Source organism: Armigeres subalbatus, chromosome 1 (genome assembly GCF_024139115.2).
Source record: "Armigeres subalbatus isolate Guangzhou_Male chromosome 1, GZ_Asu_2, whole genome shotgun sequence".
Classification (NCBI taxonomy): domain Eukaryota; kingdom Metazoa; phylum Arthropoda; class Insecta; order Diptera; family Culicidae; genus Armigeres; species Armigeres subalbatus.
This window is the reverse complement of record NC_085139.1, coordinates 153,880,325-153,905,894: the sequence shown is the minus strand read 5'-3', so window position 1 is coordinate 153,905,894 and position 25,570 is coordinate 153,880,325. Positions and strand designations below refer to the sequence as shown.

Below are 25,570 nucleotides of genomic sequence, written 5' to 3'. Positions count from 1 at the left end.
GCTGTCCAATGAGCAGCTCGAAGTAGCTTGAAGTTGTTCCCGTCCTGCTCGTTCTTTTTTGTCAACAAATAGGCATGAGCAGGACAGGGAGAAACTTCGAGCTACTTCGAGCTCTCATTGGACAGCACTAATATATGACAAGAGCCTCGCATGCTCTGATATTTCCAAGAATACGATGCTAATTTTGTAATCATAGTTAGATTATCGAATATTTCCACAAAAGCAGAAACTATGATAGCAAAAAAACGAAATTTGCTGTAGAGATAATGCAAAATAACGGGATCAAAAGTTGGCAACAAAATTGTCTTCTTTTTTGTTGCTGACAATTTTTTTCGGATCTTTGTCATTATTAATAGTGCTGTCCAATGAGCAGCTCGAAGTAGCTCGAAGTTGTTCCCGTTCTGCTCGTTCTTTTTTGTCAACAAATAGGCATGAGCAGAACAGAGAGAAACTTCGAGCTACTTCAAGCTCTCATTGGACAGCACTAATGCTGGCCAATGAGCAGCTCGAAGTAGCTCGAAGTTGTTCCCGTCCTGCTTGTTCTTTTTTTGTCAACAAATGGGCATGAGCAGGACAGGGAGAAACTTCGAGCTACTTCAAGCTCTCATTGGACAGCACTATTATTATCTCCGACAAAAACAAAGCATTGTCGTTGGTTCTCTTTTGTCGCTCGTTTCAATAGAGGTAATAAACTATAGAGGGAGACTGTCGCTGTCGTCACTGGCGAAACATCTTTTGCTGGCGAGGATAGGGCACTAAATATCAACGAAGGAAAAATCAGTGCGTTTTGACAGATAGGTACCCAACATGTCTGGGGACAACGTTTCTCGTGCGCATCCAAGAAAAAATGATTCCCTGATAAGGAGCTGTCAAATCGTATGGACGCTTCGCTTCGCATCGCACTTCGCGTCTACTCTGGCCGCACCCTTAGCGACTATCTGGACTGGTGCTTATTTTTCGTTGCAACTAAAAATAAGCAGAGAATTAGATTTTTTTGATCGGTACCTACACAATCACAACACAATTTTGGGTAGAAATGTAGTAGGATTCATTTTCATTAAATCTGAACGAATGACACTGAATCACAAGTTATTTTGTTCCTTGTCCGTCTACCTCGCTCGCTGCGCTCCATGTCTTCTTGTTCCAACCGGTTCTGAATCGAACACCAGCTTTACAGAGCATTCTTGCAACAATGCCCTGCCCATTGTATCCTTCCAGATTTTCCAGCTTCTAAGTACACTGTTCGCTGTTTAGTTGGATGAGCTCGTGATTCATTATGCGCCGCCACACGCCATTTTGCACACCGCCAAAGATGTTCCTAAGTAGCCCGTCTCTCAAATACCTAGAGAGCTTGCATGCTCTCCTCGAGCATGGTCCAAGTATCATGTTCTTAGAAGACCACCGGTCTTATGAGCATTTTGTACATGTTGTATTTGGTGCGGGTGTGAATCTTTTTGGACCGCAATTTCAACTGGAGCTTGTGGTAGGCCCGACTTTCTCAGATGCTGCACCTTCGTATTTTGCGACTTACATTATTATCAGGAGGAGTAAATAAATTCCTCGACATAATACCGCTTCTCAAGCGGCCATGTCGCGATTGGTTTCTCCTACTAGCATCCATGTATTGTACTTTGTCTTCGAAGCATTCACCACCACGTTTCAGGTGGTAGAACTGCTTGTTAGTGCAGCCAAATGTGCTGCCAACAATGTTCATATCATTCTTGAAACTAAACAAACTGACTAGATCAGTTGATAATCGTACTCCGGCTGTCGGAAGCCGGCTTTCCGCATGACACCATGCATCGCAATATTGTTTGTTGCCTCAAAATCGATAAACAAATGGTGCATTGGGCTGTGGCGTTTCCCTAACCTCAATCTACCTGTGCACTGGATTTGAATTTAAGGAATTTTTGTGCGGAAATGCATCGAATTACTAGATTTTGATTAGCTTAAACGACTCTAATTATTTTATTTTTTATTTGGCCTGTAAAAACATCAAAATTATCAAATATCTTGGCTGTGCATATGCACAGCATATGTTTCGAAATGGACAAATTGATATGAAATTTGCGAAAAAGAATCCACGTGTCTTGGAGGGATTCGAACCCTCAACCTCCTACTCTCTAGATAGGCGTGATAACCCCTACATAAGAAGACCACTTACGTTTGCGGAAAAGCCATCAGAATCCGAGTACCAACCTCCACCGCTGTTAGGTCTTTTTGCAAATTGAATATCTCTCGGATGCTTGATTTGTCCAATCTCCACATGTGCTTTACTATTGTATACCCACAGCCAAGCGAGTGCACATTGTTTATTAAACGAGAGGATCGCACTCCATGCCCCCAGGAACTGTCTGGGCGGGACGGTATAGAATGCGAATTCAATCGCACTCTGCTGTGCCAAAGGCTTGCTTGGCTAAAGCATTTGATGAGTTTGATTGCCTTAACGTAAGCGGTCGCGTGTACTCAGACGACTAATGACGGTGAAAGACCGACACTTGATTACAATTAATTGCATATTATTCGGCAACTCGGCCGTACGAAAACTATTTTTTTGTTAAATATCTTGGCTGTGCATATGCACAGCATATGTTTCGAAAATGGACAAATTGATATGAAATTTGCGAAAAAGAATCCACGTGTCTTGGAGGGACTCGAACCCTCAACCTCCTACTCTCTAGTTAGGCGTGATAACCCCTACACAACAAGACCACTTAAAGGTCACGTTTGCGGAAAAGCCATCAGAATCCGAGTACCAACCTCCACCGCGGTTAGCTCTCTTTTTGCAAATTGAATATCTTTCGGATGCTTGATTTGTCCAATCTCCACATGTGCTTTACTATTGTATACCCACAGCCAAGCGAGTGCACATTGTTTATTAAACGAGAGGATCGCACTCCATGCCCCCAGGAACTGTCTGGGCGGGACGGTATAGAATGCGAATTCAATCGCACTCTGCTGTGCCAAAGGCTTGCTTGGCTAAAGCATTTGATGAGTTTGATTGCCTTAACGTAAGCGGTCGCGTGAACTCAGACGAATAATGACGGTGGAAGACCGACACTTGATTACAATTCATTGCATATTATTCGGCAACTCGGCCGTACGAAAATATGTTTTTTGTTAAATATTTTGGCTGTGCATATGCACAGCACAGCACATGTTTCGAAATGGACAAATTGATATGAAATTTGCGAAAAAGAATCCACGTGTCTTGGAGGGACTCGAACCCTCAACCTCCTACTCTCTAGATAGGCGTGATAACCCCTACACAACAAGACCACTTAAAGGTCACGTTTGCGGAAAAGCCATCAGAATCCGAGTACCAACCTCCACCACATGTGGAGATTGGACAAATCAAGCATCCGAAAGATATTCAATTTGCAAAAAAGAGAGCTAACCGCGGTGGAGGTTGGTACTCGGATTCTGATGGCTTTTCCGCAAACGTGACCTTTAAGTGGTCTTGTTGTGTAGGGGTTATCACGCCTATCTAGAGAGTAGAGGTTGAGGTTCTGAGTCCTCCAAGACACGTGGATTCTTTTTCGCAAATTTCATATCAATTTGTCCATTTTCGACATATGCTGTGCATATGCACAGCCAAGATATTTAACAAAAAATAGTTTTCGTACGGCCGAGTTGCCGAATAATATGCAATTAATCAAAATTATCGTTTTTCGTATCAGTGAACAGGCAAAAAGTGAGGTTACGCGACGCCACTGGATTGGGACCTTATGATCACGGCATTTTTGTAGGATTTGCCGTATAGTAAAGATCTGGTCCGTTGTCGAGGGGATGTCAACAAACTTATCTTGATAGCTTCATACAAAATCATTCACTAACAGACGACGGATGATTATCTGATAACACTTCGTAGGCGGCGATTAGGATGGTGATCGCTCGAGCTTAATATTGAGCTTGCTGACCAGCGGATCTTCCCTCGCTCCAGAACCTTTTTGGCTTCCGCGAGTGGTAAGCTGAAGTAGGCATGCGAAATAGTCCGCCTTCTAAGCGTACAGAGATTTTCTCAACCCCCATACCGCACTGCGATTTGACGACAGAGACGATGTCGTCTGCATCCGTAACCTCGTCCAATTGTTTACCCTGGAGGGTCACTTTCGCAAGAACCTCACCTCGATGCCGTCACCCAGGACATCCTGAGCCAGCCTCTTGTAAGCCGTACCGCTAGCTTGCGCTCCACGTTTTAGCACATAGATCAGTTCCCCGGCCTCGGTGAGTGTCTGACGCTTCACACGTCCTCTCTCAGTGTCAAAAGTCTTTCGGCTGCCGCATCGATTTAAGGACTACGGCGTACTTATCCTTGTTATTTTTCATCAACAAGACCTCGCCTCTGTCCTTGATTTTCCTTGCGGATCGAGATGCGTTTTACTTCCGCTTTACCCTCTAACCAGCTGTCAAGGAATTCTTTGTTGGTGTCTTTCACCTTTTTGAGCCGAGAAAACGCCTTCTCGGGTCGACGTCGTTCGGGCTCCACTGAACCCCGGTCTGCTCCGCCCAGACGACGTTTCTCCTTTATGGTCGCACGAAGTTTGGCTTTGCTTTGAACGCCTTCGCCGGATTGCTGCTCGAGCCGTTTCGGGTTAGGTGCAGTCTTTTCTACGTTGATCAGGGCAAAGTCAATCGCCTCTTGGACCACCAAAGAAGGAGAAGGCCTCAATTTGAGCACCTTTGACGGCCTTCTCGCTTCCCCCCACCCGCCTGCTAAAAGCGTCCTGGGGTGGTATTGCGCACCTCGAATCGAAACGAGCAAACCATGCAAACTGTCATACGAAAGAGCTGTCGAAAGGAGATGCGCAACTCGAACAACTTGGCGAACCATCAGAAAGTTCTGTTTCAGTTCCTTACTGATGTTTTGCCTCACGCTCGCGAACTCAATAATGCTATCGAGTTGCTCGACGACCTCCCGCATCCCGGGTAGTGACCCGCCGAGCGTGCTGATAGGGCATCCGCTATCACTACTGGGGAGACTCTGGTGCTGCTAGTTGCAGCCTCCGTCACTCCGCTCTCCACCCTTCTAAAAGACCTTACCACTTCCATAGCTACCGCTGCATCGCTATTGGGTCCCCCTTGTGGCTGCCGTCGAATCCTACCAAAGTAGTCGCCTTGAATGATCCCATGTTTATCTATGCATGCCTTTTACGGCATACAGGGAGGCCACGCGAGAGGTTGACACTTTCGTGTTCAGAGCAAAATAAGTGCAAGTCAGGAAAGGGCATCAGAGCCTACTTCCATCCAGAAGGCAAAATGGGTGGCAGGATTGGACAGCGTGCTACAATACCATTAGCCCACTCGCCGTTTCGAGTTAGTGTCACTCGTCTATACAAAGAGAGTAGAATGTTAGACTGCCAGCCCTCACTTTCACAATATTACAATATCCACAACATACAATGAGTTTTTATTGTCAAACCCCACCACGTCCTAGGCAGGCCTTCTATATCGCAAATCCGTGTGGAGAGGTCCTAAATCCCTTGGACAGTCCATGTTGCCCCCAGGAGGCCGTTTCCGTCGATACTGGCAACATACCTCTTGTAGCGCTACGATGCCGATTCCGCAGTTTTTGACGTAAACTACGTCTAAGGTGCAGACTCAGATGCAGGGTGTAAAATGAATATTTCCAAATTTGGAACCGTCACGAAATCATGTAAGATTTGTAACATTAATAGGTCCTTTATCTTTCAATGGGGTTTAAAGATTTATATATCAATCAATTCGCAAACTCTCCACCAATTTGCCAGTAGTATTGAAACTTTCGATTATCAACGCTAAACTATTGAAAATTTTAGTTCTTTCATGTACCATGCATCTCCTATACAACGCGTCCCAATCCTTTGTAATTTCCTACTTTTAGGGGATTATCAATTATAGAACTGGAGTGTATGAATGAGGTGCTCTAGCTGCTAGAAATTGGGGTCCCTTCTCCCTCACAGAGTGGGAGGGGCTACTAAAGCTGAGTAGTAGTGTCGGTGGGATGGTTCCTTCTTTTCTATATAAAGCGGAATGATTGGTTCAGTGTACTATATTTGGTTTTACGTAGTTTACGTCGAGCGGTCGTGTCTTGTATACAAACCTAATTTTTTTAAATAGGTATTTGCGAGTATGCATATGAAACGAGTTTCCACTCTCTAGTTCCTTTTTGCCACTTCGGTCTTTGCGATTGTCCTAGTTCGTTGCTTGTTTTTCAAGGCTGGCTTGCGGGGCTGTTTGGATAAGTCATTAGAGCAATACTCGACTATCTCATAGCTTTACAATAACAATTTTCTTTCGATGTCCTAGAGACGAGCCAGCCAAGATATAAAACTAATAATTATTTCGTTGTAACTGCGGCCATCCTAATGAACTGGACTCCAAACTATAATCGGCAACAAGATTATTTAAATTTTAGTACCTAGTACTCACACAATAATAACATTACCAAATCTCATTACAGGGCAACGAAATCTACAAAACCGTATTTGCTGCCTTCTTCCAAGGCGAGCAGCTGAAGTCGCGAATCAAGAAGGTTTGCACCGGCTACCACGCATCGCTTTATCCATGCCCGAGCGCTGCCGATGAGCGCGAAGAAATGGTCAAAGGTGTACGCACGCGTCTGGAAGATTTGAACATGGTACTGAACCAAACGCAGGACCATCGATCCCGTGTGCTATCTACCGTGGCCAAAGAACTGCCACGCTGGAGAATCATGGTAAAGAAGATGAAGGCCATCTATCACACTTTGAACCTGTTCAACATGGACGTAACAAAGAAATGCTTGATTGGGGAGTGTTGGGTTCCAGTTTTGGATCTCCCGATCGTGCAAAAGGCACTGTCCGATGGGTCGGCCGCCGTTGGGAGCACCATTCCTTCGTTTCTGAATGTCATCGAAACGAGCGAACATCCACCGACGTTCAACCGAACCAATAAATTTACTCGTGGCTTCCAAAACTTGATTGATTCATATGGTATTGCGTCCTACCGCGAGGCAAACCCTGCGCTGTACACCATCATCACTTTCCCATTCTTGTTCGGCATCATGTTTGGCGATTTGGGTCATGGAATGATTATGACACTGTTCGGATTTTGGATGGTCTCCGGCGAAAAGAAATTGGGCGCTAAAAGATCCACCAACGAAATTTGGAACATTTTCTTCGGAGGTCGTTATATTATTTTCTTGATGGGATTGTTTTCGATGTACACCGGATTTGTATACAACGACGTTTTCTCTAAATCTATGAATATATTTGGCAGTTCCTGGAATATCGGATATAACACCTCGACAATAATGACCAACAAAGATCTAACTTTGAATCCGGGTTCATCGGACCTTAAAGATGATATTTATGCGATTGGGCTGGATCCTGTTTGGCAGCTTGCCACTAATAAGATTATTTTCCTGAACTCTTACAAAATGAAGCTGTCAATTATTTTCGGTGTTGTTCACATGATATTCGGTGTTTGCATGAGCGTTGTCAACTTTAACTTCTTTAAGAAACGCGTCAGCATTTTGTTGGAGTTTCTTCCTCAGATTATTTTCCTAGTTTTGTTGTTTGCTTATATGGTTTTCATGATGTTCATGAAATGGATCCAGTACACTGCTAAGACCGATTACCAACCACACACACCAGGTTGTGCTCCATCCGTACTCATCATGTTCATCAACATGATGCTCTTCAAACAAACAGCTCCTCTGCATGGGTGTGAAGAATATATGTATTCCTTCCAAGCATCTTTACAACGCACCTTCGTTTTTATCGCATTGCTTTGCGTCCCGTGGATGCTTCTTGGTAAGCCACTCTATATCATGTTCAACAGAAAGAAGACGGCTGCAGCTCATCATAATGGGGACATAAATCAGCAGACGGAAACCGCCATCGAAAATCCCGAACCTGCAAAGGCTCCCGCTCACGGCGGGCATGACGATGAGCCGATCAGCGAAATTTTCATTCATCAAGCTATTCATACTATTGAATACGTTCTCAGTACCGTATCACATACTGCATCGTATCTTCGTTTGTGGGCCTTGTCCCTTGCTCATGCTCGTAAGTTACAATGATGTTCCTGAATAAATAAATAATTTTATAATGCCATAAATATTTGCAGAACTTTCGGAAGTGCTGTGGAACATGGTACTGTCTATGGGTCTGAAGCAATCTTCATACAAGGGAGCTATCATGTTGTACTTCGTATTTGGAGCGTGGGCCCTGTTCACCCTTGCCATTCTGGTTATGATGGAAGGTTTGTCTGCATTCTTGCACACACTCCGTCTTCATTGGTAAGTACTTGATAAAAACATAGGTGTAAACCACGTTGATGGTTTGTAAAAAGAAAATAATGATATTAGTTGATTACTTAGTGAGTGATGTTTTACATTAGAAATCTGTCATCATTCACCGTAACTTCCAGTTATGCAGGTGTAATTTAATCGTTGAAGTTGAGCAACTTATTCTTGTTAATTGACTTATTCTTGTTAATTGTTAATGATCAACGTGGTTATGATATCAAAATAAAATCGATTTAGAATTATCATTAATGCTAACTTGCTATCGTTTACAGGGTTGAATTCATGAGCAAGTTCTACGAAGGCCTCGGATACGTTTTCCAGCCATTCTCCTTCAAACAGATCCTCGATGCAGATGATGATTTGGATTAAAATTGATTTTTTCCCCACTAAATGTTTCACTATAACAACACACCGTGATCGATCAGTATTCGAATCTCATTTTTAAATTGTATGGTGCACGACTTTGATATTCTACTCATTCTTTAAACAAAAGTTTCTCCTAATTCAGAATCTCGTTTTTGAGTAATTTACAGTATTATCCACGTTTCGTTTTTAATCACGGTCTTCAGTTAAAAATAAATATCAGTAGAATAAAGAGAGTACTGCACGAAATGAGTTTACAATTATTTTATATCACAGATCAAAATATGATTGCGTTGCGATTTTATCTTATTAATTATTCTTGTCGAAATTTGGTGCTGAAAGTATCATCGTAGTAGCAAATAATAAAATTTTTGATACGTTGCAGGATATTGACAATAATTTAAAACATATTATTCTTGTTTTCCGATTTAAAAAGCAATGATATGCAAGCGTTACAATGCTTTACTTACGTCGAAATTATATTCCTAAAACTTAGTGTTCTTCCTGTTGATGCATGACAATTATTTACGATTTTAAAACATGTCATGTAATCGAAAGACAGCATGTTTTGGCTTAACTGACCAATTGACCAGGGGTCAGTTTGAATTTTGTTTTTTGTTCTTTGGTAACCACGCGGTAGCTGTCTGTTTTTAGCAGTGCATTGTTCTTGCCCTCCTTAGCTGTGCGGTAAGATGCGCGGCTACGTAGCAAAACCATGCTGAGGGTGGGTGGGTTCGATTCCCGGTGCTGGTGTAGATAATTTGCGGATTGGAAATTGTATCGATTTCCTTGGGCATAAAAGTATCATCGTGTTAGCCTCATGATATACATGTCCATGTCTCATTTTTCACCATCCAGCACCATTTCACTACTACCACCACTAATGAACCCACGTTGATTGCCAGCGACCATGTACTCAGTTTTGCTGGCATTGATCGTGAGTCCAATCCTAGCTGTCTCACCCTTAAAAGACGCAAAAGCCTCTTCCACGTGCCACGGAACGGCGATCAATCCCGATAATATTCATTTCATTTCATTTATTTAGTTAACATCTAAACAGATAACACTGAATCAACAATTTGACGCCACAATGCACGGTTCGAGGCCGCATCTCTCCATCCTCGAATACGCCCCACACTCGCCAAGTCTGCACCTGGTCTGCCCATCTCGCTCGCTGCGCTCCACGCCGTCTCGTACCTGCCGGATCGGAAGCGAACACCATCTTTGCAGGGTTGCTGTCCGGCATTCTTGCAACATGTCCTGCCCATCGTACCCTTCCGGCTTTAGCTACCTTCTGGATACTGGGTTCGCCGTAGAGTTGGGCGAGCTCATGGTTCATTCTTCGCCGCCACACACCGTCTTCTTGCACACCGCCAAAGATGGTCCTAAGCACCCGTCTCTCGAATACTCCGAGTGCTTTTCATTTTCATTCATTTTTATTGCTTTCCATTAACTTAAGACAATGTCTTTTATGTTTAAGATTTATGATGATAACATGAAGTGCGTCGTTTAGAAGATTTGAAAATAAGTTACTTCTTTGATTGACTTCTACATTGATCTTAACAGGATCAATTCACTAGCTGATAAACTGCTTTCTTGAATGCTGATATCGAAACGAGATTTTGTACACTTGATTGTAAACTGTTCCAATTATAAATACTTCTGACAAAAAAGAACGCGAGTAGTGTGCCGTCCTAGATCTCGGCATTAAAACTTTATACCTCTTTGACTTCTCAAACGAACTAGTTTTGAATGTAGGTATTGAGGACCTTTTCCGTTACAAGAGAATGAAATAAAAGCAAGGATCTTACTTGAGAGAAATCGTTCCATGAGCAGCCAATCAACGAACTTTGCAGATGCGAAACCCGAGCATATCGATTTAAGCCATATACGTACCTTATGCAACAGTTTAAAGCTACTTTAAGTTTATTTAAAACAGTTATGGATGCTTGGGAGGTAATGAAATCACAGAATAGGAAATGAGGGTAAATCAAGCTCTTGAATAATTTTAATCTCGTGTCTTTTCGTAAGAAATAAGCATTATAACGCAAAGTGCGCAGCACCGAATAAATTTTTCCGCATTGTTTCAAAATGAAAGTGTTCCATTCAAAGCTATGTTCAACAGTCACACCGAGACTAACGACTCTATCAGAGTAAAAAATAGGAGCATTATTGAGATATATTTCTGGTTTACCATAGTTCCAATTTTGGCGTGTGATAAAACAAGCTTGTGATTTACCAGCATTAAGCGTCAATGAATTTTCAGAAGCCCACAAAGCAACTTTTGAAAGATTTTCATTGATCAATTTAGCAGCGGTCTCACTAGTCAAACCAGATACATCCACATACATTTGCACATCATCCGCAAATAAATGAATCTGACACCCGTTTATTCTCAGCGGCAGATCATTAATGTACATGGAAAAGAGCAAAGGACCCATTACCGACCCTTGGGGAACTCCTGAAACTATCGCCAAGTAATCGGAAAAAGAGTCGTTAACAAAAACAGTTTGAGTTCTATTAGTCAAATACGAACGAATGAGAATAACAGGTTCAAAAGAAAAACCGAAGTTTTTCTGGAGTTCAGAACATAATTTATCATGTGAGGTAGTGTCGAATGCCTTGGAAAATCAAGTAATAAAATAACAACAGAGCCACCTTTATCCAAAACCACCCCTATGCCGTCAAACCCTTTTATGATCGCCGTTTTAATACTATGCCTTCTGCGATATCACGATTGGTATTGAGTTGAAAGATGGTTTTCAGAAAGATGATTTGTAATTTGAATTTTTAGCAACCGTTCAAAAGCTTTAGATGTTGCACTTAAAATGCTTATAGGTCTAAGATTCTCTAATGAGTTACTGTTGGATTTTTCCTAATTGGTATTATTTTTGAACATTTCCATGCATTAGGATATATCCCACTTCTAATAATACTGTTGTAGAGATGCTTCAACGGCTTAAGTAGCAGTGGAATAATCATTTTAATAAATTTAATGGGTATATCATCAAGTCCCACAGCATTCGACTTAACATCATGAATTGCGTTCACAATTTGATACTCTTCGACATCATTGAATCGAAAATAAGACGTACATGTACTACCATCGTCAGAGGCATTAGTATGCGAGTTTGAACTAAAACATCTAGAAAAGTGAATGTTGATTTCATCTGGATTTGTGCTTGTGAGAAAGCTGTCTCTTGATTTAGTAATGTTTAATGAGTTTAATTTTTCCAGAGATCCTTGACAGTAGAAGACTGAGATATTTTAGTGTTCCAGTAACTTTTCTTTGCTCTCAAAATCATTGAGGTAACATTATTTCGTAGTATTTTATAGGCTGCATGATCTTCTGCATTTTTAGTCAATTTCCATTTTCGAAAGGCTAAATCACGAGTGCTTGCAAGTCCTCCTCGAGCATTGTCCATGTTTCATGTCCGTAGAGGACAACCGGTCTTATTAACGTCTTGTACATGGCACATTTGGTGCGGTGGCGAATCTTTTTCGACCGCAGTTTCTTCTGGAGCCCGTAGTAGGCCCGACAATATGCTGGATAATATCGATATCGTCCGCAAAACCCAGGAGCATATGCGATCTTGTGATAATGGTACCGCTTCTCTGCACACCAGCTCTCCTAATCGCTCCCTCGATCGCTATATTGAACAGTAGATTTAAAAGTGCATCACCCGCCTTCAATCCATCTAAGATAACAAATGATGTCGATATTTCATTCGTCGGGGCTGCAAAATGGTGGGTTGACATCAAGGAAGGAGCGTCCAACATAGCTCTGTTCCCCACAAGTTCCTATCTCACGCTTCCACGGGTCGTCCGATGACAAAAGACTGCCAGCTAAGGGTTGTGTACTTAGCTGGTAGTGGAGCCTGGGCACTGTTGTCCTTCTGACATTAGCTAGAGTGAGAAGGTACGTCTCGAGCGTCTGTTCACCAAGAGGTGCGGCTCAAACAGCGTCTACCTGGTACCCAGCAACTAAGTAATGAGATGCTGTATCGCGTCAGCTATACCTAAGGTGGCAGTCCCACTAGCGCGATGTAGAAAACGTGACCCCGGTAGGGTAGCTTACTGAAGACTCTCAAATACCACGAAAAATGGAGATAGAAGAAAAAGAGAACGTTATTTTTGGCAACCGACCCAGCAACGAAATAAGGACTATGATTGGAAACTCGGTACCTGGAATGTCACGACCCTAAATAAACCTGGACGAGTGAGTCTTCTGGCTCGTGAACTGCAGAAGGTTGGAGTGAACGTGGACGCTAATCAAGAAGCCCGATGGCCTAGATCCGGAGAACGTTAATTCCAAGTCGTGGATCCCACGACCAACACTGCATTCAGATATAAAATCTATCACTGCGGTGGCGGAAAAGCAGAGCATGGAGTTGGTTTCGTAGTGATGGGCAAGCAGATGAAGTGAGTGTTGCGGTGGAAGCCCATTAGCGAACGAATCTGTGTGTTGAGGATATTGTATTGTTATTTATTGTCAACAGGTGAAATGGTCACCCCAATGACCGTTTACTTAAAACTAAATACATTAGTATTGTCAAGATTAACATAAAACACGTCTGAAATTGCACTTATTGGTTTCTCGTGACACATTAAAATTAAACACAGAATAACATCTATTGAATAGGCGAGACATGCTTCGTATGGGCTCGTGTAGCCCGTAGTTAGTTCTGGATGCAGGAAGATTGAAGAACGAGTGCGTTTGGAGGTTACGGCGGCGTGTGTTGATGTCCAGCATGTTAAGAAGCGTTTGGCAGTCGATGTCTGATACGGGGCAAATTCTTCAATTATGTACAGCCTAATCAATATTTACGCACCGACAAACGATAAATTCGACGATGTAAAGGACACGCTTTATGAATGTCTTGATAAAGCCTATGGAGAGTGCCCAAAGCATGACATGAAAATTGTTATCGGAGGCGCTAATGCTTAGGTCGGTAGAGAGGACTTTTTCCGTCCTATAATCGACCAATGACAACGGCCTACGGCTAGTAAATTTCGCTGCTGCCAGAGGGATGGCCGTCAGTAGCACCTACTTTGCACGAAATAACATCCGAAAGCACACCTGGAGATACCCAAATGGTGAAACTTGTAATCAGATAGACCATGTTCTGGTGGATGGGCACCATTTCTCGGATGTTATTGATGTGCGGACATTCAGAGGTCCGAACATTGACTCTGATTCAGCCCTGCCGTCCTGCTTGGTCACGATTAGTCGACAACTAAGAAGCTTTTACCAAATGCAAAAAAAATATTTTCATCTATCTGAGCGATATGTGTGAATGTGAGAAAAAAAATAGTTTGCCATACCGGCCGAACACCTCTACAGTGTCTTTAAAATCTCCCGCAGTTACTAACAACTCCCCCAAAACCAGCATTGTTTGCTCCCGCAGGTACGGAGTCGCACTGCTTGCGCCCACATGGGTCTCAATTCTGCACTGATAGTAACTATCAACTCCCCCAAAACCAGCATTGTTTGCTCCCGCAAGTACGAAGTCGCACTGCTTGCGCCCACATGGGTCTCAATTCTGCACTGATAGTAACTATCAACTCCCCCAAAACCAGCATTGTTTGCTCCCTCAGGTACGGTGTCGCACTGCTTGCGCCCACATGGGTCTCAGTTCTGCACTGATAGTAACTATCAACTCCCCCAAAACCAGCATTGTTTGCTCCCGCAGGTACGGTGTCGCACTGCTTGCGCCCACATGGGCTCAGTTCTGCACTGATAGTAACTATCAACTCCCCTAAAGCCAGCAATTTGTGCTTTCGCAGGTACAGAATCGCTATCCAGCTTTCCACGCTCGGTAATGGCGGCTTGCCGCTGTGTAAAAATCAATCGGTCACTGTACTGTTTGACACTAGCTGGAGGAAAGCTCACTGGCGTTCCTGGGTGAGGGGAAGGGAAAAAAGGCCTTTTCGCCAGTGAGTTTTGAGTTTTCCTCCAGCTAGTGTCAGAAAGAACATGGACTGATTGATTTTTACACACCGACAAGCCGCCATTACCGAGCGTGGAAAGCTGGATACCAGCACCTAGATTGGTCCTAGTTTCGATTTGGAAGTGTCTAATTGTTTCCCCAAAATCAAATTTTCACATCCCTTGAAAAAATAATTTATTTTGGGATATGTGGGATGCATGATAGACGCAGTATATATTATCGTCACAAGGTTAGATTCAAATACTCTTGGTATTTAAAATTAACCGTGTAGAAGAAACGCAAAGCTCAGAGGACTCAAAACGCAAACTCGTAAAAGCTTGTTGAAAAGAGACTTCTTCCGTGGGTGTAGCGGAAACAGATATAATGGTAGATCGTTCGAATACACGAGAGAAAGCGAAAGCAAGCGACAAGGATGCTTGGTGTTCGGAGTGAGAGGAAAGACTCGTCCACGAGTTTGCTCGAGGCGTCGCCTGAATTGCTTAGACATTCAGTATACGATTTTTGGAGCGTAAGCACGTTCCCGTTCCGATCCCGACTTTTTGGCACACGCGGTTCAACTCCAATTCGGACGATGGATATCGAGATGTACCACAGGATACTTGGATTATTCTGATCGCTACCTCGTTGTCAGTAAAATTTGATTTCGGTTGTCAACTGTATCGAACAAAGATCACAGCGAACGTTACATATCCACCGATTTTCGGTGGAAGGAGTATCGGCTGAGTACCGCCAGAAGCTCGACGAACGGATAAGTGCAATCAACGTTAGCGACAACATCAACGATCTATGGGAGTCGATCTATGGAGCGGTGAGCACAACAGCACCAGAAGTGGTAGGCACAGAGGCGACCGAGGACGGGTTGGTTCGATGTGGAGTGTCAGAGAATGACAGACGAGAAGAAGATAGCCAGAAGTCGGATGTTGATGTCAGGTACCCGATCGAATAGAGATCGGTCCAAGGAAGCAAGAGCAGCCGAAAAACAAACCCACCGCAGGAAGAAAAAAGTGTATGAAGAACAAGTTATTAGTGAGGCGCAGGAAAGAATGGAGCAGAATGATATGCGGAGGTTTTATGAGACTGTCAATGGCGTGCGGAGAAAGGTAGCGCCATCTCCCGTCATGTGCAACGACCAAGAAGGAAATTTGCTGACAGATTTACAACACTTCGAGACGTTGTTGAATAGTGGAAGTGACGGTGCATCGGTGAACAGAATAAATATTAGCGACGATGGACAAGCTGTGGAGTCGCCTACACTAGATGAGGTTAGACAAGCTATTAAAGAGCTGAAAAACAATAAGGCTGCGGGGAAGGAACAGCTCCCGGCTGAACTTCTCAAACATGGAATGAGCAGCTTTATGAAGTTCTGCACCATATTATGTCGAAAATATGGGAAGACGAGGAATTGCCTGCTAGCTGGTTGGACGGGCTCATCTGCCCTCTCTTTAAGAGAGGGCACAGAATAGAGCACGCTAATTACCGAGGAATAACTCCTTAATTCGGCGTACAAAATTATGTCCTGTATTCTGTTCAACAGATTGAGACCGCTTGAAGAGTCCTTCGTCGGCGAATACCACACGTAAAAAAAATTAATGAATACCACACGTACTGATTTCACCCATGAGTGAAATCAGAGTGATTCAGTTTCATTCCAAATTTTCGACCACTATTCTAGTTTGAATCTGGAGCCAAATAGAACAAACTCGCTGGTTTCCCCAGCCGTGTTCTATTCATGTTTTTCAAATTTTCAATTAAATGAAATCATCATGTTGGCGCCAAGAAAGGCGCCGTAATTGCAAAGTGGATTGATCCGTATAGATAAAATGACACACTCATACACCAAAACAATTGGAAAATATTTGAATCTCGTGATTCAATCGTGGTTCAAATCTGCAGAAAATAGAACGGAGCATTATACCAGTTTTATTTTTTTGACATTTGACTGGTATAAAAAATGGATCTAGAACAGCTGCTGGGAAAATTAATGTTTCAGATTCATATTCAAACTGACAGCCCCGAACGATTTGAATCACTGCTGATTTTACCCTTAGGAGTGATTCAGTTTCATTCTAAATTTTCGACCACTATTCTAGTTTGAATCTGGAGCCAAATAGAACAAACTCGCTGGTTTCCCCAGCAGTGTTCTATTCATGTTTTTCAAATTTTCAATTAAATGAAATCATCATGTTGGCGCCAAGAAAGGCGCCGTAATTGCAAAGTGGATTGATCCGTAGATAAAATGACACACTCATACACCAAAACAATTGGAAAATATTTGAATCTCGCGATTCAATCGTGGTTCAAATCTGCAGAAAATAGAACGGGAGCGTTATACCAGTTTTATTTTTTTGACAGTTGACTGGTATAAAAACTGAATCTAGAACAGCAGCTGGTTGGCGAAGTGCAGCCATGGACCGAGCTGAATGGAGAAGTCTTTTATGTGCAGCACAGGCCACTCCGGCCTTAGTCTGATGAGAAAGAAGAAGAACAGCTGCTGGGAAAATTAATGTTTCAGATTCATATTTAAACTGACAGCCCCAGGGATATAGCGCAGCTGTCAACCCCATACATATGCACCGTAGTAAACATGAATTTGACACTTTTGGAAATTCTGACAGTTTTGGGCATTCTGACATTTTCGGTTTGTGCACGCTTAATTCAGTTGACCTTTTTCCATGAGTTTTAACTGGGTTAAGTCCTCTAAACGACTCGTTTTTTTGGGCGTGCACGTGAGTGCAATACACACTCCAAATAATCTAAACGTTGTTTCCACCTGAATTTTCAGGTACATTTTACGTGCACACGTAGCTGCAAATGCTTCTGAAAATTCAGGTGAAACTTACGTGTCTGGTGAATTCTATCCAAAACTCAGGTAGAACTTACCTGATATTCACGTAGAATGAGAATTCTATCAAAAAATCAGGTAAAAGTTACGTGAATTTCAGGTGGAAAAAATCTACGTACTTTTTCAGGTGGAAACAACGTGCAGATTTTTTTGGGTGCACGATTCAGAAGAATAAATAATTTTTAAGTTATAAATATGTGTAAGTCAACGAATAAAAGAGTAAACATAGGTATGTATTTGATGTTTGCTACCTGGGTGGTGCGAATAGAATCGATTTGGTTGTCAAACTGAAGCCAAACTTTTCTATTGTGCCGGAGCCAAACATTGATGATTGTGGTTATGTTCGTTTCAGATCCTATATTGAGAAGTATTGTTATTATTCGGGGAAAAAATGAAAATAAATTTAGTTTGAGTTTTGCATTCTTTGCAACAAATATGTTTATATTATATTTCTAGTGGAAAATTAGTAAGAATGCAATTAAAAATCACTCGTTACGAAATTTCACGAAATTCAACAGCTGATTGGAGCAGGAATGTATGTAAACCATCGTAAAGTCATGTAGAGTCTCGCGCATTTGTGCACCCTCATGCAGCATGGAAAGAGAAAATCGAAGAGCGGGAAATGTTTGACAGTCAAGTAACTGCAAAATAATTTTGCTTATGGGATTGATTTCAAAATATCCCTCTACTCGCTTGAGAGCAGAAAAGCAGCTCTATCCGCAGCACCCAGTTTGCTACGGTGATTTTGACTTTTGCTATACCCCTGGACAGCCCCGAACGATTTGAATCACTGCTGATTTTACTCTTACTGCGTTTCAATGATGACAGCGGGCTATGTCTATTGATGATGATGACACCGCGCTTGTCACCGGCTCGCATTAACTTCATCGTTCCCTGGAAGAAAATCGAATATCGATTCTTCTTTTCAGGACCCAATCATGATCTAAATACGGACGTTTACCCTGCTTATCTGCCCTGATGAAAATACATGCCCTTCAGAAATTTGTCGTTTCGAAACTTTTCAAAATGTTTTTTATGTGAGTGTGCCGATGTCAAAATGCTCAAAATGTTGGCTTTGCATATTTACATATAGGGGTAAGTGGGGCAAACTCGCCAATAATATCTATGGCATCATAAGTAAGCATAATATATTCACAAATAACCCGCAAAAACATCTTTTTCAAAACTGATTAGGGTGTTGTAATTTAATAATCGGTGTTTATTCATGGGGTTTTTACTAAAGACTCGCGTGCGATGGAGATGGCGAGATCGATTCTCGGTTTTGAAATAGAAAATATATATGAAAATCTTTATCAGTTTTCAAAAAAATATTTCTATGTGCTGTTCCCCAACTCTTCACAAGAGTTTACTACGCAGGGTAGCGATCGTGCCCCAGTTTCCCCTATGCATTTGTTGACATTCTGATGTGCAATAATTTAGCACAGTTTGATTTTTCTTACATAAAAATATCAGATTTATATGGCTAAATGGTGTTTTTAGTTTAGTTTAGCAGTTTCCAGTGATTCCTTTGCAATATCCCATCGCATCCCAGAACTCGTCATGGCATATCAGACGTTGCGGCAGGAGTATTTCCAGATACCGATTGTTACCAGGGCTTATACGACGGCATGTGTAATCACAACATTATCCGTGGTAAGATTCTGCTACACGAAGCAAAAAACAGAAATATTCGTAATATTTATATTCAGCCAAGTTGTAACAATTTTACTTTCGCGATGCATTGCGTTAAAATTTTGTAATGAGTGCAATAAATAGTTCATAATTATTAGTATCATATTGATTGTGAATAATATGACGTGGCCTTTCTCGATAGATTGTAAACAAATGGCAACATCAATGATTGGATATGAAACTTTTTTAAACATAGTTACAAATTCAAATTTTTCATTCAAGTAGGACGGAAATGTATGTTGCAGCGCCTTCCATTCTTATTCTCACCAGTTTCTTCATGTTACTAGAAGCCCAATGATACTATAGTTTGCTAAAGCCATGTATTGTCCATTCAGGCCAAAACAAGAACACATATTATGACATAGTAACTTCGCAGGACTGGTCGTTGGAGACCTGTTACTTGTTAGAGCTCAAGCGGCAAAATTTCAATACATTGCCGCAGCACCAAATTCTGAAGCGCGCTCTAGTTGATTGAAGAATTTGGTTGAGCGGCGTCGAAGATAACATTAGTAAAAACTAAGTCTTGATTGTAATAACATCTTCATTAGAATAATTTCAATGAATCGTTGCTGGACTTTACATAGTCTCCAAACTTTAAATAAATATTCAAAATGGAATAAAGAGAATCGAAGAGTTTTGGGATCCACACTATTTGGTCATTAGATTAATTTTAAAATAAAATGTTAACAATCCTTAACTTATTAATCTTTAAAAATAAATGCAACACATACGTACATTTTATACAGATGAGTTCATGTCTTATGTGGCCGATAACATGTTGTCTTATAACTAATTCGACTTATAACACAAAAAGTTTCAATCCTTCTTTTTCAGCACCTGGAAATTGTGACTCCATTTCAATTATATTTCAATCCAACACTAATTTTGAAATATTATCAGCTATGGCGATTAGGAACCACATTTCTGTTTTTCGGAACTTTTGGCTTCAACTTCTTGTTCAACATGATATTTACCTACAGGTAAGTTTCGCTCGTACCCTTAAAATAAATTTTTATTCATTTAAACTACGTACCTTGAACATACACAAAGTTTTTTTAAATACTGGTGGAATACTGAATTACGTGCGATCGAAGTAGTTTACTAATTTAGTATTAATACCATATTACATACTCCATTGTTTACAGGCGTAGATATTCAAGTCACTTTTTAATCCCAGTGATATATAAATTAGATGTGTCCAATCCGTATCATTCTGGAGCGGGTCAACGTATTCCAAGAATCGCTTCATTTGGTTTTCATTAACTACGTAAAACATTTCGGCCATCTAAATCACGAGATTGGTTGGGGGCCCCTCGTCGAGTCACTGTACGAGGTATCCTCGTCCAGAGTACTGCACAACGAGGTCTTATTCGATCCACCAAATTCGTATTCCCTTATTTCCTAATGAATCAGCGCCCTGGAGCTTGGATATTCATGACGTCGGCTTCAAACTCAGCCTAAGATTGAGTTACGTTTTTATAATTTACTCCATTGACTCCATCTAAAAGGTGCAAAAGGTGGGTTATCTAAAAGTAAATTATAATCATTCCATACTCTTCCGACCATCACTCCTAAGTATAAACTAGAAAAGTAATAATTAGAGCACAGCGTGATAGAACTTATTCCGTAATGCACCACGACCCAGCATTACGAGAAAACTACCAAGTCCAATGTTACAGCTGCTTTCCGTCCAATGGCAAACCTTGAGGTACGCCGTCTCAATCCAGCCCTTTGGTCTACCTAACCAGACGGGAGTAGGATAAGATGATTCCTTCCTGGCGTACGCCGATCTGGCTTGAACATCGAGGAGTCAATTCCCCCATGACCTCTCTGTATCCGCACTCCAATTGGGTTCGAGGGCAGCCCTAACTAGGATCCAACAAATATGAATAGATCTAACATAATTAACAAATCAATAGACGAAAACTCTTATGCAAGGATGGATGTGGTGAGCTCTTCACATAACGTATCAGGGGCGAGAGAGTGGGAGCTGAAGAAGACGAGTGACGAATCAGCCGTAGAGAAGAGTGCTAACGGGGCGCCGGTATGTAGCGGTACAATACGGTGGAGATAGGGACAAGCGGCTTCCTGTCGAGCTTGATCATGGTTATGGTTCAACTTGATAATATTATCGACTTCAGGATTAATATGTCGAGACACCTGAAGCTAGATCTGCTGAAGCATCTAGGAGAGCACACATATTGTTTCTTTCTCCTTCCATAGTATCATGACCACGACCATGGCACAGAAGGTGTTAGAATTTGCACTTTGCGATAAAGCAACAGAGCGGAGGACAGACAAACGCCCTAGGGGATTAGTACAAAAGGCCGAAAATGTACTAGCATACCACAAAAGGCTGAATACCTAAAAGGCCGAACCACGAAAGGCCGAATGGTACAAAAGGCCGAATCTTAAAAGGCCGAATAGTACAAAGGCCGAATCAATATAAAATTTTCAATCTTTCCACCAAGAGAACTTGGAATACTAAAAAAAATAACGTTCATTCTTATTATGTTGTTCCATAAAGAACGTGTTTTGCAACTACTAGCGATCTAATCAATCTTATTTTCATTATTATCGTATTTATTGAAAGAAGGCTCAATTTGAATTCAGATATATTGCATAATAAATCAATCTTCATTACAGTATGAACATAACTGAACACTGTATACATATAAATATTAGGTTAGCATTTTTAACGGAGTAATCCAAGAGGTCCCTTGGTTCTTCCTTTGCTGATGTAGTAAACTAATAATCATAATCATTAGTATTAGGCAAAGTCAAATTCTGAAATCTGATGCAAGAACCCGAGTCGAATTTCACTGGATTCATGGCTCATAGAACTGATTTGCCAATTTGCATCAATGTACGACGCATGGCTGTGTCAATGATGCGCAATACTCACGATCTAATTGCGACATCAAAAGCTATACAAAATCCAACTTTTCCAATTATTATGTTTTTAGGAAGAAGCTTACTAATTCACGATAACTCGGTGTTCCCATTTGTATTTCATTTTCTCTTGAATCCTAATTTAAGAGAAACTGACTCTCGGCAAGAAATCACAAAATAATCCGAATATTCTAAATTGTATTAAGTACCTATTTGAATCACAAAAGGCCGAATGAACACGGCAGAACAACAAAGTGGACCGGAGCAAGTGCGCGCTCGATCCGGTCCACTTTGTTGCTCTGCCGAGTTCATTCGGCCTTATGCGGTTTCGGCCTTTTGTGCTTTCGGCCTTTTGTGCATTCGGCCTTTTTTTGCTTTCGGCCTTTTGTGATTCGGTCTTTCGTAGTAGACCCATCCCCTCAAAAGGCCGAACCACCGAAGGCCGAATCACAAAAGGCCGAAAATGTACTAGCATACCACAAAAGGCCGAATACCTAAAAGGCCGAATCACGAATGGTACAAAAAGCCAAATCTCAAAAGGCCGAATAGTACAAAGTATGCCCTAGAAACTCGTCCGGAAATAGAGGCTCTCCACAGAATACTAAAAGGCGTCCGGAGAGTGGAGGTCAGAAGAGCAGGCCCACGAAAGTCAACAAAAGCGAAGGACTTAAGAGAAGGCCAAGGGCGAAAAAAGCCAGTCGGCAACTTAAGGTGGCCTACCTGACCAAGGGAACCAGTGATCGGACGGTTATGGGCAGGAAAATTATCGAGCGATCGAATTCGGTTTTCGGATAGGAAGGTAGGCGCCATTAAATCGGTAGTTGGTACTATTCGAGTTCTCTATCGAATTCAAGTGACGCGGCATCCGTTATTGCGTTGTGATAACGCTTGACCTGCGAAATTGCGAAATTGTTACTTCTGCTAGGATTACTGATTGGTTTGTACAAGATTCTGGAAAGCTGGAAAGCAAGGTATCGAGCTTTTATTCAATTTCCTTGTGATTTCTTCATTGCATGTGCAGTTCTTCGACTATTATTTAATCATTAACCTTGACGTAAGAAGACTTAAGTGTTTTCAAGATAGGATTAAAGTGCAAGCATCAGAAATTAAAATAAGCATGTTGTTTTCATTGTCTTTCTGTAAAAATGGCCACAGGTTTGTGTTATGTAGAATTATTATTATACCAAAGGGCCGGTATGTCATATGAGTTATGGCGAATGGTCATTATGTCAAAAGACTTTCAATTTGGTATTGCATATGAATTATGGTAAATAGCAATTAATTTGGAACCGTATGTAAATAATGCCAAATGGCCTTTATGACAGTCAACCGGCATTCAATTTGACACCGCATAGGTATAAATGATGGCAAATGGCCATTATGCTACACGGCCCTTCTTCCAAATGATCTTATGCCGAACGGAGAACCGCCCACTGAGTCCACTGCTGTAAAACGTGATCTTCGATGGAGCGCTGAGGTTGATGATCCCGCCAGGAGTCAAGCTTGTGGAATTTGCTGACGACGACCGGTTGCCAAGAATCCATCCAGGAGGAAATTGGAAATCAGGATAACTGGAAATCGGTGCAGGTGGCGTCAATTAGAGTCGGCGGCTGTGACATCATGACATTTCAAGAGAACTCTCAAACAATTGGGGGTGATGCTCGATGATAGGCTGAGTTTCAGCAGTCATGTTGGCTACGCTTGCAAGCGCGCGTCGACGGCGATAGCGTCACCATGCAGAGTGAAAGTGCAGGTTGCTGGTTAGCGTGGCGGTTTAAACGGTGCTATACGGATGTCCACTCTGGGTGGCGGCGTTGAGCGCTAAATGTGACGGATGCTGCAGAGCACGCATAGGATCGTCGGTTGCGGCAGTGCCACCTTCGGGGTAAGATAGGTTCGCCACCGGGAACTGTCCGAGTGGTCCGCGAGCAAGGCAGGAATTGATTGGCAAAATGATTGAATCTGAAAAGGTATCGAAAGGTTATTCCGGGAGAACCTAGGTTGAAGCCCAAGGTGTTTCTGTAGTGGGTGTTTCCCGTAAGCATGGGGATGGGTAGCAATCTCATAAACAACATTCAAGGCATTCAATCTCGTGAATCTATAATAATAACACATTTTACGATATCAGATTTAGCTGACGTTGCCCAATTTTTCTAATTTTAGACTGATGCAGGATGCTTCAGGCGATCGTGTGTGAATGTGGTGTTCGATCAACCACAGTAGCAAATTTTTATAGTCAAATATTATTCTCTGATGAGCAACTATCTTTTGCTCATTTCCTTAATAGTTTTTTTTTTCAAATCAGCGGATATATAATATACGTGCATTATGTTAGTTAGAAAAGTAAAAACGTGTACGTGATTTAGCTTTTTTATCAATCCATCGTTTCAGGTACTGTCGTATGCTAGAAGAAGGATCGTTTCGGGGAAGAAGTGCAGATTTCATTATGATGTTCCTATTTGGAGGAGTTGTCATGATCGTATCCTTTATCAAAATCCTCGATACTCAACACAACACAGTTGTTTTATTGCTTACCCATTTATTTACTATTAGAGAACCCCAATGCATGTCGTACACACATTTCTTCCTTAACTAAAATTTATAGATATTTGCATTTTTCGTTAATCTACTGTTTCTTGGTCAAGCGTTCACAATCATGTTGGTCTACGTGTGGTCACGAAGGAATCCATTCATTCGAATGAACTTTTTCGGCATCCTCAACTTCCAGGTTTAAATCAATTTAAATCCATCAATTTCAAAAGCGAATCAACTCTAATATTACTTTTTAATTTACAGGCGCCATATCTACCTTGGGTGTTGTTAGGATTTTCAGTTCTTATTGGAAACACTATTTGGGTGGATTTGATGGGAATAGTCGTAGGGCACATCTACTATTTCCTAGAAGATGTTTTTCCGGATCAAATCAATGGCTTCCACATCCTGAAGACCCCACAGTTCCTGTAAGTCAACGTAATATTTTATCATAGTTGAACAAAATTATCGATTTCTTTTTCCTATTTGCAGTAAAAACATTTTTGACGAACCCATTGAGGATGCAGACTACACGGCATTACCAGAGGATCGCCCTGGTGGCTTCAACTGGGGCCGGGAGGAAGCAAATAATGCAAATGAAGCACAAAACAATGAGCGACGGAATGATAACTAAGCCAGTACAGATGTTTTTTTTTGAAACATTGGACACTTAACCAGAACGAGATACATTAAAATGTGCTCAGGCTGTAGGGTGACAAACTGTATTGTTTATTGATTGTTTAAAATAAAATGTAATACAATCTTGTTGTCTACAACATGTATGCGTTGTATTCACTATCCGTCTTTCCATGCACACTAGGTGGGGTATCAAGGTGATTTTTTTTTTCAAATCAATGGTTTTTCGAAACCATTTGGGATCCCAAATAACTGTGCAGAATTTGGGCCCGATTGGTTGTTTCCTCGTTTTACGCATCGCTTTTGAAGTTTGTATGAAAAATAATATGGGAAATCGTACATTTTTGCATGTTTGCTGCCAAAGGTTTCTGTTCATCGCAAACCAAGTGG

The 25,570-nt window shown here is 41.7% G+C and overlaps 2 protein-coding genes across 5 annotated transcripts in view; both read left to right on the top strand.

The window, feature by feature from the left end:
* Window positions 1-8,884, top strand: part of LOC134205312 (V-type proton ATPase 116 kDa subunit a 1-like) — a 65,747-nt gene extending 56,863 nt beyond the window's left edge. For all 4 annotated transcript variants that reach the window (XM_062680461.1, XM_062680459.1, XM_062680462.1 and 1 more), the window contains exons 4-6: window positions 6,443-8,030; window positions 8,092-8,263; window positions 8,545-8,884. In XM_062680461.1, coding sequence (XP_062536445.1) covers window positions 6,443-8,030; window positions 8,092-8,263; window positions 8,545-8,641 — 1,857 coding nt within the window. In that variant the 3' untranslated portion in view covers window positions 8,642-8,884. The remainder of the gene's footprint in view (window positions 1-6,442; window positions 8,031-8,091; window positions 8,264-8,544) is intronic.
* A 9,944-nt stretch (window positions 8,885-18,828) lies between these two features.
* Window positions 18,829-25,320, top strand: LOC134205310 (derlin-2). Its single transcript, XM_062680455.1, has 6 exons — window positions 18,829-19,081; window positions 19,955-20,100; window positions 24,404-24,491; window positions 24,618-24,740; window positions 24,809-24,972; window positions 25,037-25,320. The coding sequence occupies exons 1-6, from the start codon at window positions 18,989-18,991 to the stop codon at window positions 25,176-25,178; spliced, it is 756 nt and encodes a 251-aa protein (XP_062536439.1). The 5' UTR covers window positions 18,829-18,988; the 3' UTR covers window positions 25,179-25,320.
* The last annotated feature ends 250 nt before the right edge of the window (window positions 25,321-25,570 follow it).

What these genes read in the sequence shown, in the direction of transcription:
- LOC134205310 (XM_062680455.1), top strand. Translation starts at nt 18,989, where the DNA reads ATGGCATATCAGACGTTGCGGCAGGAGTATTTCCAGATACCGATTGTT. An exon ending in AACATGATATTTACCTACAG is followed by an intron (nt 20,101 to 24,403) that starts GTAAGTTTCGCT and finishes CCATCGTTTCAG; the next exon opens with GTACTGTCGTATGCTAGAAG. An exon ending in TTGGAGGAGTTGTCATGATC is followed by an intron (nt 24,492 to 24,617) that starts GTATCCTTTATC and finishes TAAAATTTATAG; the next exon opens with ATATTTGCATTTTTCGTTAA.